The sequence below is a fragment of the Ziziphus jujuba genome, chromosome 6 (genome assembly GCF_031755915.1).
Source record: "Ziziphus jujuba cultivar Dongzao chromosome 6, ASM3175591v1".
Taxonomy (NCBI): Eukaryota; Viridiplantae; Streptophyta; class Magnoliopsida; order Rosales; family Rhamnaceae; genus Ziziphus; species Ziziphus jujuba.
The window spans coordinates 23,918,411-23,937,690 of NC_083384.1; the positions used below are offsets into that span (position 1 = coordinate 23,918,411).

Consider the following 19,280-nt stretch of genomic DNA (forward strand, 5'->3'; position numbering starts at 1 on the left):
AAAATCCTTTGAAGAAGGGGGAAAAAAAACATCAACTTGCACTAGCAAAAATAATTTACACATTTCCATTATTTTGAAATATAAAAAATGCACAGGCCATTGAAAAATATTAGCTTTACTATTATTTCAAACATTCACCACCGCATTAGACTAGATCTCGTCCGATGAAGTTGCCTTTGCCATTGGATTGAGAAATCCCATTCTATGAAATTCAAATATGCCCACCCATTAGAGTAGCTTAAGAAGTCTTCCATACGTAGCCAAAGTTTGCTTCACGGCTATCTTTGTTAGTTTTCCACGATTTCGTTTTCTATTCAAGAAATTGTGGGTGCTAATAGAATCCTTGTTCCAAAACTAGCAACTCCATTGCTGGATATTTCGAATTGAAGCTAATATTCACATTAGGAAATATTGGAATTTGAAAAAAAAAAATAATTAATAAATTGGGTGTTTTTAATATTTCAATTAATGAGACTATATGAAAATAGAATGGAAGTGTAAAAAGAAGCAGGGAACTATCACGTTCGGATTTTTGTCTCGTCTTTTTTTTTTTTTTTTTTTTTTTTTTTATAAAAAAAATTTGGGTGTGTTTCTTCAACCCAATTGTGTGCACTAATGGTTAAATTGTTAGGTACTTTCATTGACTATAAATTTGAAGGAAAGAAAAAGAGAAACTAGGGTCATATTCCTCACTGCTACTGGATCTGTCTTGCTGCTCATGAGGTCTCACCAAAAGGAAAAAGGAACAGGAAAAAAAACAAAGAATGTAAAAGCACTTTTTTTTTTTTTTTTTTGGGCTAAAAGAAGATAAACAAATTTCATTTTTGAAAGAAAAAAAGCCGTAAAATGCTATGATAATTACAATAATGGTACCCCTGTCATTATATGTCACTTTTAATTAAAATGATATAATAAAGTATATGCACATTATAAAATAAGTATTTAAATATTAAAATTATAAAATATATTTTTGGTAAATAAATTTTAAATGATTTCTTATACCATGAAGTGTCATGTATTTGATTATATAAAAAATAAAAATAAAACTTTTTCATGATATACAAGAAAAAATATCGGTTCATCGGAATTGTCGCCGGGGGAGAACACATAAATTAAAAAGGCAAAAAAAAAGGAATATACTTTTTCACAAATTCTAGCCGCACCGCACAAGACAAACTTTGTCTTCACGCTACATATGGGCTTTTCTTGTCACATTTCCTAGAACCCATTAAATATATTGCGGTCCATACAACTCCAACAAAGTCCCATCCGGACCGCCCTCGACATTTTCTTCTATTTCAAATATATTTTTGTTATCCCCAATGGCGATCAAATCGGATTTCTTTCAATATCTTCAAAACTCCTTTGCTTCATGGTGGTCGAAAAGTACCACCACTCAACAAAATCATGACAGTTCACGATTTTTTTTCACGCTTTCTACTATCTTCGCTGTTTTTTGGTACGCATGGAAGTTTCTCCAATCCAAAAGCCGGACTTTCTCATTGCCGCCTGGCCCAAAAGGGCTTCCGTTGGTCGGGAACCTTCTGGCTCTCGATCCCGAGCTCCACTCCTACTTCGCCGGCTTGTCACAGACTTACGGCCCAATCCTCAAGCTCTGGCTAGGAAACAAACTAGGGATTGTCGTCAGCTCACCATCCTTAGCCCGAGAAGTGCTCAAAGACCATGACATCACGTTCGCCAACCGTGATATCCCTGCCGCCGGCAGAATCGCAACTTACGGCGGTTGCGATATAGTATGGACACCGTATGGACCCGAGTGGAGGATGTTGAGGAAAGTTTGTGTCCTCAAGATGCTCAGCAACACAAGCTTGGATTCCGTTTACACTCTCCGGCGCCGGGAGGTCCGACAGACGGTGGGCTTTTTCTACAGTAAAGTTGGGTCGCCGGTGAACGTCGGGGAGCAGATGTTCTTGACCATTTTGAACGTGATAACGAACATGATGTGGGGTGGTACAGTGGAAGGGGAAGAGAGGTCTAGCTTGGGTGCGGAGTTTAGAGAGCTGGTAGGCGAGATGACCCAGATGTTGGGGAAGCCTAATATTTCGGACTTTTATCCGGGTCTGGCCCGATTCGATTTTCAAGGGATACAGAAGCAGATGAATGGGGTGGCCCGGAGGTTTGATGGGATATTTGAAAAAATGATTGCTCAGAGATTGAAGATCGAGAAGGTTGGTGGTGAAAAAAGTATGGATTTTTTACAGTTTTTGTTGCGTTTAAAAGATGAAGGAGATTCAAAGACTCCTTTGACCATGAATCAACTCAAGGCCCTCCTCATGGTACGTTCTATGCATATCCCGTTATTTTTGTTTGTTTGTTTGTTTTTTTTTTTTTTTTTAACCTTCAATTATTATTTAATAAACTTGATGAATTATATTTTTAAGTTTTATGTCAACGATTGGTTCAATTTATTTAAACTCAATTAATTGGGTTAATAAAATTTCCATGGTAACAACATCTTAGCTTTTCATAACGAATTCAGAGTTAGTAATGATTAATAGCTGTGAGGATATTGCTGATATGGAAATTAATAATTAATTGTATTTTATTATTTATTTTAAAATTTTAATTTGAAAAAAATAAATTTTGCAATACAACCATTTAAATATCAAATAACTTATACACTTTATTAATAATAACAATGATTGGTAGATGAATAATATGTTATAAATGTAGGTCGGCAACTAAAAGCGGAGTAATTATATCTATATCTATATCTATATATATATATATATTTAAATATAGCACATGTATGATTAGGGATATCAAACAATCAAAACAGATGCTTGTTAATGTCGGTTCCATTTCTTCTTTATTGTTGTTATTATCACTAGCATATCTAGGCTTTTTAAAAGTTTAGTGATAGCTATTTTTATAATTTCAAAAGGTTCAAATAAAAATGTGAGACCCCCTTCTATATAAAATTTTTTAATATATCTATTAGCTCTATAATTTTCAACCCACAATTATAACTATACTTAGTTTGATTTTTTTATATTCAATTTCAAAAGAGCAAAAGAGGAAGCTGGAAAGGAATAAACAAAATTAAAATAAAAGTAAATCATAATTAATTATTTATTAGGAATTGATAAATAAAAAATAATGTTAAATAATACTGTTGGAGTTTAATATGATTCGTTGTTATATAAAATTTTAAAATACTCTTTATTTAAAAAATTTTATCCTTAAAACTAATAAAATTATTAAAAATGTTCTTATTATTTCTTTATAAAATAAAGTTTTGGTTATAAAATCGGAATATTATATAGGGGTGATGGTGGGGTGGGTTTTGATTTTTTGTGTGTCTTGGTTGGGTCTTTTTTGGTATTACTGCCGATTGATATGACCTGTGACATTATGAGCGTGCTGACAAATTTTTTTTTTCTTTAATAAAAAATTTAGGTAAATATATAACATTATGAAACTATTGTTAAAGAAGATTAGATTTAAAGATTGAATATCTTTATTTGTATTTATAAAAATATAAATTTAAATTATAAAATAATAAAAATTTTGAATAAATTATAATTTAAATAAATTGTTTTTAAAAAAAAAATATTGACACGGGTGGAAAAGCTCTATCCATAGTAATTAGCTTTTATGTTCCTATAATACCTTTTAGCCACGCAGCCCATAAATCTCCGAAGGATAGAAATAAATTAAATTAAAATAAAAAAATTGTTATTCTACCGTTAAACCAGAATTTCCTTAACTAGTTCTTTGTAAATTACAGTAAAATTAAAATACTTTTTTGAAATTAGCTAAGAAAATTAGATAAAAATCCTTTTAATAATTTCTCTCCCATACTTATAATATTTTTTTTGAAACAACGATTATGCTTATAATTACATAATATATAATACATTATAAAGTCACTAATTCATAAGATTTATAATTGACTGTTAAGAAAAGATTGATTATTTTACTACTATTTTGGTATCCATTTAGTGGAGATCCTGAATCTTTTGATCAACACAGCGATGAAATTACTTTGTCAAAACAACTTTTGGTACATAACTTATAAAGTTTCTTGATAAGAAATATTTGTGCACTATATATATACATATATGAACAGGATATGGTGGTGGGAGGGAGTGACACATCCTCGAACACAATCGAGTTCGCCATGGCTGAAATCATGAACCAACCAAAAATCATGAAGCAAATCCATCAAGAACTAGAAGACGTAGTTGGCAAACATAAACTTGTAGAGGAGTCTCACATCCACAATCTTCCATACTTACAAGCTGTAGTCAAAGAAACCCTGCGCTTACACCCAACTTTGCCTCTCTTGGTCCCTCATTGCCCAAGCGAAACCTGCACTGTGGGAGGCTATACGGTTCCAAAGGGGTCTCGGATTTTTGTTAACGTTTGGGCGATTCATAGAGACCCTTCCAAGTGGGAAAACCCATTGAAATTTGATCCGGAGAGGTTCTTGAACAGTCAATGGGACTACAGTGGAAGTGATTTCAGTTACTTTCCATTTGGTTCAGGGAGAAGAATATGTGCAGGGATAGCAATGGCTGAGAGAATGGTTATGTATTCTCTTGCCACACTTTTGCATTCCTTTGATTGGGAAGTGCCCCCTGGAGAAAAGTTGGATCTTTCTGAGAAGTTTGGGATTGTATTGAAAAAGAAAATACCTCTCGTTGCTATCCCCACTCCAAGATTATCGGATCCGGCTCTGTATGTGTAGTCTATAGGTCTTATCTTCTCTCTCTCTTTTTGGGCTAAGTTAGTGAACTACTCAGGAAGTACATTTTCAAAGAAAAGAGTACAAACTACAAAAAAAGCTGATTAGTTGCGTATAATAATAGAATGCGCTTGCTGAGCATTGTTATCCAAGCCTGAAAGATTCTAAGCATTGCTAGTGAAGCCATAAAGATTCTTGGGGGGGGTCAGTTTTGGAGTTCATTTTCCTTTTGTATTGTGCACCATGCAATTTTATAATGTTTAAAGTTTTTCAAATATATATTAATTTGCAAACATGCTCTTATCCAGGAATAATGTATTTTATTCTAACATCCAGATGCTATTCTTTATCTTTAAATTTTATCAACAGTCAAAATTATATTTAGATTTAAAGGAAATTAGTGTCCAGGGCTCACTTCATCCCATCTCCATATTCGGTTTTATTGTCTTCTTATAAAGAAGAAAATCATTTCAACCGCCTGAAAACTCGATGGTCCGCCTAGATCTATTGGACCAGTGCAGAAAACTAAGGGAGAGTCTTTATGTTGAGGGTAGACAGTGTAGAAAGCATATAGATTCCAAATTCTGGGATTTTCTTTTTCTGGTTAATCAAATTCTGGGAGGTTATGTGATGAGCACAATATAGATCCCACTTAAAGATATATTGGGAACTTCTTTTTTTTTTTTCTTTTTTTTTTTGTTTTGAAAATATATACATTTAGAGTTACTAAAATATATATCATATCATATATTGTTTTGCCTAAAAAGTGTATCGTGTATTATAACATATGCTACTTTTATGATATATATGTATAAATGTATGTATGTCTTTATTGTACTCAAAAATCCATCTCACCCCTAGTATATTTTTTAAAAACTCACTAATCTCTTCTCCACATTTAGTACAAGGAGCTGTATTGACATGTTTTATTGCTAAATGATTTTTCAACCTAGAGCCTCCCTACAAAGCTATTGAAAATAATAGAACATACAGTATTCTAAATATAATAGATTCCTATCACAATACAAATAGCAACATAGTAATAAATTAATGATAAAGCATAGACGGACAAATATGCCAAATTTGTGCCCAAAAGATTTTTAACGTTAAAAAAACATGTTTCGCTGGAGAAAAGTAGAAGTCGATGCATCGAAAAAACAGAGGAGAAGACTTTCGAAGGGGAAAGAAAAGAAAAAAACAGAAAAAGAAAAAAAGCAAAATCAAGAGAAGATGAGAACATATCGCTCTCGGGGTGTATCAGAAGTATCATTTGATACATTTTTGATGTATCGTCTGATACGGTAAAATTTCTGATACAATTCATGATACGTATCGAAGCCCTACCAAAACGATACATATCGCATATTGTATGATAGTAACAACCATGGATATATTATATTGGAACTCAGATATGTAGCAGTGTCAATGTTTACTATAATAGAGCATGATATAATTGTTTTATTCCTTGACCTCGTTAATGTGCTGATAAATACAAATATTGAGTATTGTTAACATGAAAAAGGGAAAAGATGCTAATAAAGTCCTCATGCTACATAGAGAGACATGAGATGTGTCTAAAGACTTAGTTCGGTAATGCTTACATTTTAAAAGAATCAATTATAGTTGTGCTGAAAAAAAAAAAAAAAATTCAGGTTTTACTGTGTTAAAAAAAGAATCAATAAAACAGTTGGTAGCTTATACTAAGTCGTAAGATAATAAGTGTTTGATAACTTATTAAATTGAAGGGTAATTTTATCTACACTACAAAATATGCCTGCTGCACTATAATCTATATAACCCATTCTAAAATTTTTTTATGCTAGCTACACTAATAATTTATATCTATTTGATCTTTAATAATTTAAAACTAAACCTACATACACAACAAACCATAATTTCTCTTAAAAACCTTTAGGCTTTGTTTGAATGTTGGAAAAGGGGGGAAAAAAAAATAGAGAAGAAGTAAGGGAAAGAAAATAGAAATTTTCTTACGTTTGATTTAGCAATTTGCAAAAGGAAAACAAAATCTACATGAAGTCTTTCACGAACATGAGAGATAGAGAAAGATTGAAAGGAGAGAGAAAGAGTTGTGGAGAAAAGAGAGAGAGAGAGAGAGAGAGAGAGAGAGACAGAGAGGAGAGAAAAGAGAGAGGAAAGAGAGAAGGGTGTGGAATTTTGATAAATTGTGAACTGTAAGAGACCAAATTCGATAATTGGTTTTTTTACAAAAGAAATACAACTGACACTTACAGATACAAGAAGCTTCTGTATATCTAAAGGAAAATAAAGAATAAGGAGGAAGTCAACTCTATTACTTAAAATACAAGTCAACCGAAATGATTCAAGGAATATTTTCCTTAATGATAATTTCCTTAGTTGTGCTTCTATTTCTTGACGGATCTTCTTGTAAGGAAGGAGTCGTTGGAGATGATTTGGTGCTGATAGGATTCTTGCCTTCTTTCCTCTTGGTTTTCTTGGTCATTATGAGTCGATTCTTGCCTTCCCCTTTGGTTTTCTTTGTCATTATGAGTTGATTCTTGCCTTGCTGTGTTTCCTGTTTTGACAACTGAATTATCTCAGTTTCCTTTTTTTATAGCTGAATTATCTCTTTCATCATGCCCCCTCAAATATGGTAGTGGAAGGTTTGAAACGCTAAGTTTGATCCTTAGTTGTCAAAAGATATTATCAGGCAGAGCCTTTGTTTGAATATCAGCTAGACGCTGGTGTGATGGTATATGCCGAGTAATTAGTTGTCCAATGGCCACTTTTTTTTTCCACACAAAGTGGTAATTTATTTGGTTATGCTTCTTTCTACCATGAAGTATTGGATTAATGGTCATGTGAAATGCACTAATATTATCACAGAGTAAATGAGGTGGTTTGAGAAGAATAACTCCAATGTCACGAAGTAAATATATGATCCGAGTTATTGCTATGCTGTTGTTGCAATTACGCGATATTCCGCTTATGTGTTTAAGCGAGAGACATATGTTGCTTTTTAGAGGAGTAGGACTTACAGTTGGCTCCAAGGAATATACAGTACCCACTTGTGCTTCGATATGTAATGGGACATCCTGTCCAATCTACATCACTGTATCCAATAAGGTTCAAAGAGCTTTGACAGATGAAGCGTAACCCAAAATGAAGAGTGCCTTTGAGGTATCTCATAATTCTGTTTACTTCATGAAGATTTGAAGTGTTGGAGCTTGAAAATGTTGACAGACACGACTTACAGCATAAGCGTTATCATGTCTTTTGAAGGTTAAATATTGTAGGTTGCCAACTAGCCTTCTGTATTCTGTTGGGTCAACTAACTGCAGATCATTTTGCTGAGAAGGAACTTTGATTGCCATGGCTGTCTTCGTAGGTGAAGCCTCAAGCATTTGTGCTTTTGTCAACAAATCTGTCGTGTATTTTGATTTAGTGAGAAAAATTCCTTGTGAAGGGTAACGTGCTTCTATTCCGATGAAGTAATGTAGTCTTCCCAAATCTTTAATGGCAAATTCCTTTATGTAGTCTTCCCAAATCTTTAATGGCAAATTCCTTTCCCATTTGTTTGATAAGATACTTAAAGAGTTCATTGTCATTCCTTATAAAAAGGTCATCTACGTAAAACAGAAGTAAAATAATATATTCATTTTTATACAAAATAAACAAAGAAGGATCTGCTTCGCTATATACGAATGAATCCTAGTTAGAGAAGAAATTGTGACAGTTTGTCATACCATGCGCTAAGGGCTTGTTTTAGCCAATAGAATGACTTTTTCAAAAGAACATAATTTGGTTGAGAGGTATGTATGAATTCTGGAGGTTGCTTCATGAATACTTGCTCTTTAGGTTCACCATGAAGGAATCCATTTTTAATTCCATCTGATGTATATTCCATCGTTGAGTTATGGCAGTTGAAATGACTATTCGAACTGTTGTATGTCTGATTACTTGACTGAAAGTTTCGTTGAAGTCCTATCCTTCAATTTGAGTATAACTATGAGCAACTAATCTGGCCTTAAGTCGATTTATGGTTCCATCTTCATTATGTTTAGTTCTATAGACCCATTTTGATCCAACTATGTTTGCAAGTACTCGTCTGGGTACAAGTGTCCAGGTGTCATTCTTGTGAAAGGCAGTTATTTTCCTCCTGCATAGCTTGAAGCTACTGTGGCTCACTAATGATAGATACAAGAGCCATTTGAGAAGCTAATTAAGGATTCCTTTTAAGCTTCTGCCAAGTAACCATTTGATGACTATTTGTCACTTGTTATTCCCCATTCTTTGGAATCTGCAAGTCAGCAAACAAGTTATCCTGAATACCTACTGAATCATGAATAAAAAGTTTTGAAGGAGAACATGCTGATATTGATGGGGCATTAATAAGTTGCATTGGTTCTAAATTGTTTTTTGTCTGATTAAATGGCTGTGTATTTGATCCTTCTACTTGATCATCAATACTGTTTCCAAAATGCAATTCCAGTGAATCAAGTTTCTCTTGATCGTTATTTTCAAATTTGTGCATTGATTGATCATCTATTTCTGCTTTATGGAATGTCTTCATTTGTTCACAGCAAGTCGAATCTGGTGTAGTGGATGGTTGTGCATATGATCTCTCGTTGCTTATGGTTACTGATGGAATGTCATAATGATCTAGAAAATTTATTATTATTAATGATCCTTGCAAGAGAATATTATTAGTTGTATGATATGGAAAGGTTTTTTCGTCAAAGACCATATGTCTAGATATTTAAACTATACTTGTTTTGAGGATAAAATCATTTGACTCCTTTGTGTTGTGGAATATATCCAAGGAATACACAAAGGTATATTTTCTTAGATAACTTGTTTTGTCCATAATCTCTTGGGTAAGGATAACACCTGCATCCAAAAATTTTTAGAATACTATAATCAGGATGCGCTTTATATAACTTAAAATATGGTGTTTCAAACTTTAAAAGTGATGAAGAGCATTTGATTGATAAGGTATACCACAGTCATGAATGCTTCAAGCCATAGCATTGGTGTGAAACATTATGGTGGGACCTGCTTCAACTATATATCGATGCTTTCTTTCCGTAACTCCATTCTGCTCCAGTGTACCTGGACATGAGACTAGATGCAAAATTCAATACCTGTTTAAGTGATCTTTGAAGCAGAGGATGTAAACTCTCCTCCTCCATCACTTTGAACGATTGTTATTTTGTGATCAAATTGGTTTTCAACCAATTTTTGCACAAAGCATACAAAAAATTCTGATTTCTTATGTAAAGGAAATAGCCAGGTATATCTTGTGCAATCATTATTAAAGATAACGTAAAACCGATATTTTTAAGAAGAAATAGTTGGGGCACGTCCCCCTAGTCACAATGTATCTTTTCCAAAGGCTTATTAGCAAGTTATTTAATAAACCAATGGCAAGTTTGCAATTCTGTCCCATCTAGCAACTAGCACAGACATTAAAGGTCTTTGTCTAACAACAAATATTAATAAAGTTCTTAGAATTTAAAAGCTTTAACATATTTGAATTTGGGTGGCCCATATGTTGAGGCCACAGCTCTGAAGATGCCCTTGTTGTGTTCAATGCTTGGTGACTCCCTCCATAAAGTACATACAGCTTCCCTTTCTTGTATCCAATGGCTAAAACTCTTTTGCTGTAATCTCTTATCACAAACCCATTAAAGGAAAATTCACCAAAGCATTCGTTTTCTTTAGTTAATTGACTAGCCGACAATAAATTCTTTTTCAAGTCAGGAACAACTAATACTTTGTTCAAAGCTAATTCCATTTTGAGTTTGTAGTTTAATTTTACCAATGTGAGAGATATTTAGACAGTTACCATCTCCAACATATATACTGATTTTTCCATTGTAAGGTTTAGCATTATAGACATTACCTGGATCATTGGTCATATGCTATGTGGCTCCTGAATGAGCATAGAAGCTGGGATCTTTTGTTAATGTCTTGAGGGCAGCAAGAGCTTTTGGTATCTCCTCATTAGTGTATGAATGATCAGATCTATACCAGTAGTCAATTGAAATGTGATTTGATTTCTTGCAAATTTGACGAAAGAGTTTTCCTTCCTTCTATGTTTTGGCTAGCATTTTGGTCAGTGTTGGCTTTCAAGTCAGCCTTCTTCTCTATGTTTTCACTGAATCTTCCAGCTGGTGTAAAACCACGCCCTCTTGAGTTAAAAATGACATCCATGAGTGCCTCGCCTTTTACCTTTTCCTCTTCGTCTGAAGTAAACTTGGTTGTGATCAATTTCCTACTTGCCCTCTGTTTCAGTTTCCATCAGTTGGTCATGGCTTTGTAGTGCCAACACAAACTGATTGAATGTTGGATAAGGAGGTTTTGTCAACATGGCAATCTTGAAGTCTTTGTAATTTTGTCCAAGACCTATAGCAAATGAGAAAACTTTGTCCACCTTTAAAACAGGAGCGTTAATGGTAGCCAAGCTATCAAAAACCTGTTTAAATTTCTTGAGATATTCATCAGTGGTTGATGATCCTTTTTTGATTGATACAAGACGATCCTTGAGAAGATGGTCTTCCTCTTTGGTTGTTGGCAATATTTGATTTTCTATGGACTTCCAAAGTGAATGGGCGTTGTCAACACCCAAATTGAGACTTGAATATCATTAGGTATCACAACTAATAACGAGGTAGTAAGCAAACCATCATTATTGATCCAGATGCTGTGATTTGAATTCAGCATTATTTCTTCTTTCTCAGCATTATTGATCCAGATGCTTGATTTGGAATGATTTGAGACCGCCAAAGAAGGAAATTAGAGTTGTTGAGTCTGACAGAGACCATACTAGAGCATTGATGGAATAGTTGAATAGTGAGAATTGGTTCTATTTGATAGGATGATGAGATTTTCCGGTTGGTCTTTGTGATGGATATCATTTTGGAAATCCATGGTGGAGGAATGTCCGGAATTATGCTATGATGGATATCAATTCGGATTTATTATTTTATTGTAATAAAATATCTCTAATAAAAAAGAATCTCAACTTATTAATCCGAATTGACAGCTAAGACACACAGAAGATAAGATGCTTCTTCATAAATTCTAGCCAAGCACACTGATACCAGTTTTGTCTTCACGCTACGCGTGGATCTCTCTCGCTTTGCTTTAGAACGTATGAAGTCCTCTCCTACATTGCTCCACCTCAATTTCCTCAAGCTGCAACAATGACGCCCGCTTTACATTTCTTTCAAAATCTTCAAAGTTCTATTTGTTCATGGTGGGTGAAAACCAGTCAAGAAAAACATGAATTTTCACGACTCTTCTTCACTCTCTCTGCAGTCTTTGCTCTCTTTTGGTACGCATGGATGTTTCTCAAATTCAAGAATCGGAGTTCCTTGCCATTGCCGCCGGGACCAAAAGGACTTCCACTCGTAGGCAACCTTCTTGCTCTTGATCCCGAGCTTCACTCCTACTTCTCCGGCTTGTCCAAGATTTACGGCGACATCCTTAAACTCCGGCTGGGGAATAAGCTTGGGATCGTCATAAGCTCACCATCCTTGGCCTCTGAAGTTCTCAAAGTCCAAGACGTCACGTTCGCCAACCGTGACGTCCCCGCCGCCGGTCGTATCGCAACCTACGGAGGTTGCGATATAGCATGGACACCGTATGGACCGGAGTGGCGCATGTTGAGGAAAATATGCGTGCTCAAAATGCTCAGCAACACAACTTTGGACTCAGTTTACGCGCTCCGGCGGCGGGAGGTCCGACAGACGGTGGGTCACTTCTACAATAAAGTGGGGTCGCCGGTGAATATTGGGGAGCAGATTTTCTTGACCATACTGAACGTGATAACGAGCATGATGTGGGGTGGCACGGTGGAGGGGGAAGAGAGGTCTAGCTTGGGTTCGGAGTTTAGGGAGGTGGTATCCGAAATGACTGAGCTTCTGGGGAAGCCAAATGTTTCGGACTTTTATCCGGGTCTGGCCCGGTTTGACTTGCAAGGGATAGCGAAGCAGATGGATGGGTTGGCCCGGAGGTTTGATGGAATCTTTGAGAGAATGATTTATCAAAGGTTGAGGATTGAGAAAGTGGGCGGTGACGACTGTAAGGATTTCTTGCAGTTTTTGCTGAGGTTGAAAGAAGGAGGAGATTCCAAGACATCTTTGACTATGAACCAACTCAAAGCCCTGCTCATGGTATGTTTTTTCTTTTATTTTATTATTATTTTTTAATGCCTATCATATTGATTAAACTGATATAAGTACGATACTATAACAGTATTGATGATGATAGTAATTATGATTTATAATAAAAATTATGATATTTTTATTGGTCCTTTTAATATGGACCTCTTGGAACTAAGGAGATAAATTAATATTTGACGATTATCAATTAAGTTTTACATGCATTTTATATCAAGATAGCTTAGATGACAATGATAATAATCTTAGATTTTAGATTTAAAGTTTGGTGTTAAAATATCCATCTTCAATTTATGAAAGATTTTATTTTATTTTTAACATTTTAGGGTTAATTGCATTTTATCTTAACTATTATATTTTTTTTACATTTTGTAACTTAAGTTAAAAATATGGTGCCCCCTAAACTTTTATTTTCTCTTATAACATTAATCTAATCATGCAGTTTTATCTTATGAATTTGCTAAAATGAGGCATATACACTAATAATAAAAAATAAAATAAAATATAAAAAAAAGAGTAATACTACAGATATTAACGACGTGTACTAAAATGTATATTAAGATCTATTTGTTAATATTTTTATTGGTTAATATTTATAACGTAGAATAAATAAATTCTTTAAGAAATAAATATAAAATCAATTAAATATTAACACTCATGGTATACATCTTGAACTTTATTTAGTATCCGTAGTATTATTCTAATAAACAATTTATTGCCGACATAACATTTATTTAGTATCGGGAGCATTATTCTAATAAACAATTTATTGCAAAGAGAATTATATAAGTTGTGTAAAGTTAGTTTCATTAAATTCGTCCATACAAATGCAAGATTGTGAATGAAAGACTAAAGTGATAAATATATATATATATATAGTTTAATGGGCAATTTGAGACTTCATATAGATTAAAAGGTAAAATACAAAATGAAAAATGTGTAATAATTCAAGAGCTTAAATGTATTTAATGCTATATGTTATTGACTAGAGGGAAGTAGGCATTATATATCTTCTATGGTAATTAATAATGTCACAATATAATTATTAGTGTTCTATGAATGGCTTGTCACATTATATTATCATAGTTTTTCTTCGAGGGAATAAGTGGTGATGAATGCGATGATTGAAAGAAATTTTGGTTAGCTTTACCCTTTTTCTGGTTTGAGTATTAAGAGTCACGGAATGGCGACTTGGCGGGACCTATATAACGTCAAATATGTGTGCATTGTAAATGATCTTATTATTCTCGTGTCTTAATATTATTCCTTTATAGTCTAATTAATGAGTCACCCAGAAAAAGAAAAAGTATTGTCTGATTAATGGTAGAAACTAGAAATGTACAAGCAAAACCAAGTTTCAAAATAAGTTAAACTCATTTTTAATTCTTTTTTTTTTTCTTAATATCTTTTTTTCTTTTGAAAGGACATGGTGGTAGGTGGGAGTGACACATCCTCTAACACAATCGAATTCGCCATGGCTGAAATTATGAACCAACCAGAACTGATGAACAAAATACAGCAAGAGCTAGAAGACGTAGTTGGCGAAAATAACCTTGTAGAAGAGTCTCACATCTACAAACTTCCATATTTACAAGCTGCCGTCAAAGAAACTCTACGTTTACATCCAGCCCTACCCCTCTTGATCCCTCACTGCCCCAGCGAAACCTGCACTGTGGGAGGCTATACAATTCCCAAAGGGTCTCGGATTTTTGTAAACGTTTGGGCTATACATAGAGACCCTTCTAAGTGGGAAAACCCTTTGAAATTTGATCCGGAGAGGTTCTTGAACACCAAATGGGACTTCAGTGGAAATGATTTCAATTACTTTCCATTTGGTTCTGGTAGAAGAATATGTGCAGGGATTCAAATGGCAGAAAGGATGGTTATGTATTCTCTTGCTACCCTTTTGCATTCCTTTGATTGGGTAGTGCCTCGGGGAGAGAAATTGGATCTTTCTGAGAAGTTTGGGATTGTACTGAAAAAGAAAACCCCTCTCATTGCCGTTCCAACTCCTAGATTATCTGATCCGGCGCTATATATATGAGTAGCCTAAAGGATCATTAACTTGGATTCCTACTTTCTTTATAAAAAGAGGGATTACTATTATTATTATTGGCATTTTTTATCATTAGAATTACTCAAATATAGAATTTCACATAAAGAAGATTGTGGATATTATTATTATTGATGAAAAAAATTCAACCTTGAATATCTCAGTCAATCTTACCATTTCACTGACCATCGGTTTGTCAAATTGACTATTCGTTCATATGGTGGACTATTGCACCAACCACCAGTTCGTTAAATCGACTAATTGTCCATCTAGCCTACGCACTATTGGTTTGTCAAATCGATTGTCTCTTGGCCTAGCCGATGGCTGATCAACTGCTTTTTGTCATTGTCAAACTGCTGACCTGCTCGAACACCTTAAGTTGTCTTGTCTAATATTAACCACACTGAATTTTCTATTAAAAATCCAGTAAAATCTTTCGTAATTTGAATATAACGCAACAATGTAGATAAAATATCATAACGCTTTTAATAGAATTTTTAAAAAATCATCAATTAAAAAAAATATAAGAGTTCTACGTATTAAGTTAATCTACAAGAAGAATCTAAAAAATACAAATGAACAAATGTAAAATATCGAAAATGTACATTATAATGCATACATCATAATCAATGAAAAAAAGAATATTTATTATTATCAAAGTTAAATAAAAAAACAATATATCAGTAGTGGAATGATAAATAATGAAGATATTTGGATGCAATGTATGGAACCTATCAGTTGAGGCCTACGGAAATAATTTAAAAATAAAAATATGAGACAAACTTAGTGAGCGGGAAAAAATAATACTATGAAAATAATCATTTATCTTCAAAACCTTATTTTTACCTTTTTGTAAGTTCTCTTGTTTTGGAAGATATCCTTTTTAAAACCCATGAATTTTCACCAAAAATATAGTGAACCTCATATTTTATATGAAAATATTTGTAAATATGATACCAATTATAACATCCTATTTTTAAATAATAAATTATATTTTTCAGAAATAACATATAAGTAAAAATAATAGTTTCATAATCATAATCCACATGATCCCAGAACTTGTGTGCCATACCAATACCACATTCAGTCATACAACCTTTAGTGTCCTAAGGCATCATAAGCCAATGGGGGAAGGGAAAGCGATCATACAATCTTTGGTGTCCCTAATGCATCACAGAGCTGGGACCTCTAATCAACCTCTACATTTCATGATAATAAGAAGGGGTTGTATAAAATATATATATATATATATATAATCTAGTCTATATCTATAAATGTAGCCATATTTGTATCTGTAACCACAGTATTGCTTGGCACACGGTATATATCATAAATTCTTATCCCACATATATTCCATAACAAAATATCATTTTGTCCTTTATATCCATACCCAAAAACTCAATATAATTGGCAATATCATATGCAAATCATATATAAATAAGCTAAATAAAATAATCAAATCATAAATATTCCTTTGATGCTAAAAATATTATTTTAAAAGGTTGTAAAGTAATAATCAATCCAATTACCAAAACTTTTTTATATACCAAGATTCAAAATTTTACTATGAGCATATTAGAATTTGGAAAAGTTTAAAAACTTACCAAAAATCACATGAAATGATAACCTTTATATATATTCACATATATAAATATATATCATTGTATAATCAAAATTTATATAAAATTCCATAAAATTTAAAAAAAGCTATGAACCATCAATTTAACTTGCCTGAAAAATATAGAGCTACTCATGGAGATACAATTTACTCCTAATCCGCAATCAAATCATCTCCAGTTTCAGTTCTGGTGCCTAAAATTTAACAAGAATTTTTTCTTAAACTTTCAAAAATTAAACAAAATACATTGGTGGATATCATATGTCCCAAAATAAATTTTACAACTCTAAGACTTCCAAAATTGGACACCAAAGGGTCCAATTATATTGGGAACACTTCGGTTTTGGTAGTCAAAATTGGGTTTTTAACCCAAAATCCAATTTTATAAAATTGAACATTTCATTGGCTCTCATTAACATCTAATTATACAGTTTCAACTTTAATTTGACACAACATTGTCCAAATGAAGTCCAATTTTAACGGGTATTAAACTAATTGACCCAAAAAATTAACAAATGATGTCCGAAATTCATAAACTTTATATCAATAAGAAGCCCATGAATTGGGTAATGCACAGCTTACCTCGGTCAATCGTCATTGATGGTACCTACGGCATGACCTGGGACTATCAAAATCGGGTAAAATCTCTTATGAACGGAAAATGTGATCCCAGCAAAAAATTCATCCAATCCTGGTGCATTGACAACCATCTTTCCATGAAATTTCTTGGTGATGCTGAAAACTTCATGGGCATTTCAAATCCTAGGCATGTGTAAGTTAATTCAAAGGAAATGATGGTTTGGTAGTTTTTGATGAATGGTGGTGGTGGCTCGCAGGTTGGGAGAACTAATACATTTTTGGTGGAATTTAGGGTATTTTGGTTATTTTTGAAGGTTATAACCTAAGGCATGTTTCTCAATATATATATATATATATATATAGGTCGAAGGTACATCAAAAGATAGAAACTTAGGATTGGTTTAGACACATATAAAATACCAAAATTTTAGAACCATAACCTTTTTTATTGTAACTTAAAATTAAACTTATTGCCTATCTATGAACTTTTATTGACGAGCTCTATATTGCTGTGTACCAGTCAAAACACAAATTTTTTTACCAAAAAAAAGGTCAAACTTGGCTCCTTTTAAAAGTCTAATTCAATTAAACTTGGTCAAATAGCATAAAATTTAAAATTTTGGGTGTTTTTCTTAGGACGGGTCATCATAACCTACCATTTTATGAAAATTTCAATCTCAAAGTTTCATACCTTCCTGTTGGAACAAAAAAATATGCTGACTCTGAGTGATTTTCTTGTTTGCAATCAAACATAGCTCCTATATTATGAGAATCTACAAAATTTCCATTAGCAGAAATAGTTGTCTATAAAATCCCACTCAATCCAACTAAGCTCACATTTGAAAAACACTAATGCCATGATGTAAACTATTATAAGTACTCATATTTCAACCCTAAAAGAGTAACACTTTAGGTTGTTCCACATATACTTTTTCCTTGAGTGTTCCAATCCAAAGCGCAGTCCTTACATCCATTTGAAAAAGTTTGAATCCAAAATGACACGCTAGTGCTAACAAGATTCTAACTAACTGCAAAAAAGCAATTAAAGTGAAGGTCACATCAAAATCAAGCTCATCTATCTTGTTCTTTGAAATCCATTTAGTACCTATCGCATTTACATCCTTTTGTCTAGGTAGTAAGTACCAAACATCATTCCTTCTAAATTGATTCAGCTATACCAATATTGCTTTTACCTAATTCTCATCCAAAAATGCTTCATTGATATATTTTGGCTTAACCAATGAAATATAGCAGAAGTAGATCACTTCATTCTCAATCTATCTCCTCGTCTTAACTCCAATGTTCAAATTGCCAATGATTACATCTATGGAATGCATCTTGATAGCCCAGCCTTGAGGTGCCTTTACTGATTCTACATCTTCATTCTGATTAGGTTTTACAACTATTATGTTCTCATCCTTAAGATCATATTTAATCTTTTTTTAAAAAAAAACTGATATGAACCTAGGTCGACTTGCTCCTAAACCTGTATTATATTAGCTCAGATTGAAAAATTAAGTTTAAGTTTTTATAATCAACCTATGACTAGAAACCTTAGTATATGATGAAGACACCACAATAGGAGATGGATTTCCTATTGATAAGTCAAAGTAAAACACTCACTATCTAAAGGTATTTTAGGTGTTTAAAGAGAACTAAGAGAATTTTATCTCACAAATAAATTTCTAAATAATATGTAAGCTGATTTTTCATTGAAAATAAGCCTTTAAATAGGCTTCGAAAGAACAAAATAAAAACCCAAAAGAACAATCAAAACCAGCAATAGAGAATAAGAAACCAAGCGTGGCCAATTGTCACCTTCCTTTTCTAAACTAAATTGTATTAATTACTTCCTTTACTTTGAATTAGGAATTGATTAATTTACAATCAAAATAATAAAATTATAACTTTCATAATTTGATTTGTCCAGAAAATAAACAAATAAAAATCAAAATAAAAGATAGTTTCCTAAAATGAAAAGTCAAATTCAAATTAGGAAACTAGTTGATTAGTTTGACAACTAAATTATCTTTGACCAATTTCTAGCTTGTAAAGGATCTAAATCAGCTCCTATATGCTATGTAGGATGCAAAATAGGATTAATAATGATTACCATATGTTTCTCTTGATTGGAACAAATAGAAAATGCTTAAT

The 19,280-nt window shown here is 33.1% G+C and overlaps 2 protein-coding genes across 2 annotated transcripts; both read left to right on the forward strand.

The window, feature by feature from the left end:
- The first annotated feature begins 1,195 nt into the window (after window positions 1-1,195).
- LOC107430254 (flavonoid 3'-monooxygenase CYP75B137) lies at window positions 1,196-4,988 on the forward strand. Its single transcript, XM_016041078.4, has 2 exons — window positions 1,196-2,297; window positions 4,094-4,988. Exons 1-2 carry the CDS (start codon window positions 1,323-1,325, stop codon window positions 4,712-4,714), a joined length of 1,596 nt encoding a protein of 531 aa, XP_015896564.3. The 5' UTR covers window positions 1,196-1,322; the 3' UTR covers window positions 4,715-4,988.
- A 6,811-nt stretch (window positions 4,989-11,799) lies between these two features.
- On the forward strand, window positions 11,800-15,092 carry LOC107430255 (flavonoid 3'-monooxygenase CYP75B137). Its single transcript, XM_016041079.4, has 2 exons — window positions 11,800-12,870; window positions 14,300-15,092. Exons 1-2 carry the CDS (start codon window positions 11,899-11,901, stop codon window positions 14,918-14,920), a joined length of 1,593 nt encoding a protein of 530 aa, XP_015896565.2. The 5' UTR covers window positions 11,800-11,898; the 3' UTR covers window positions 14,921-15,092.
- Window positions 15,093-19,280: the final 4,188 nt, after the last annotated feature.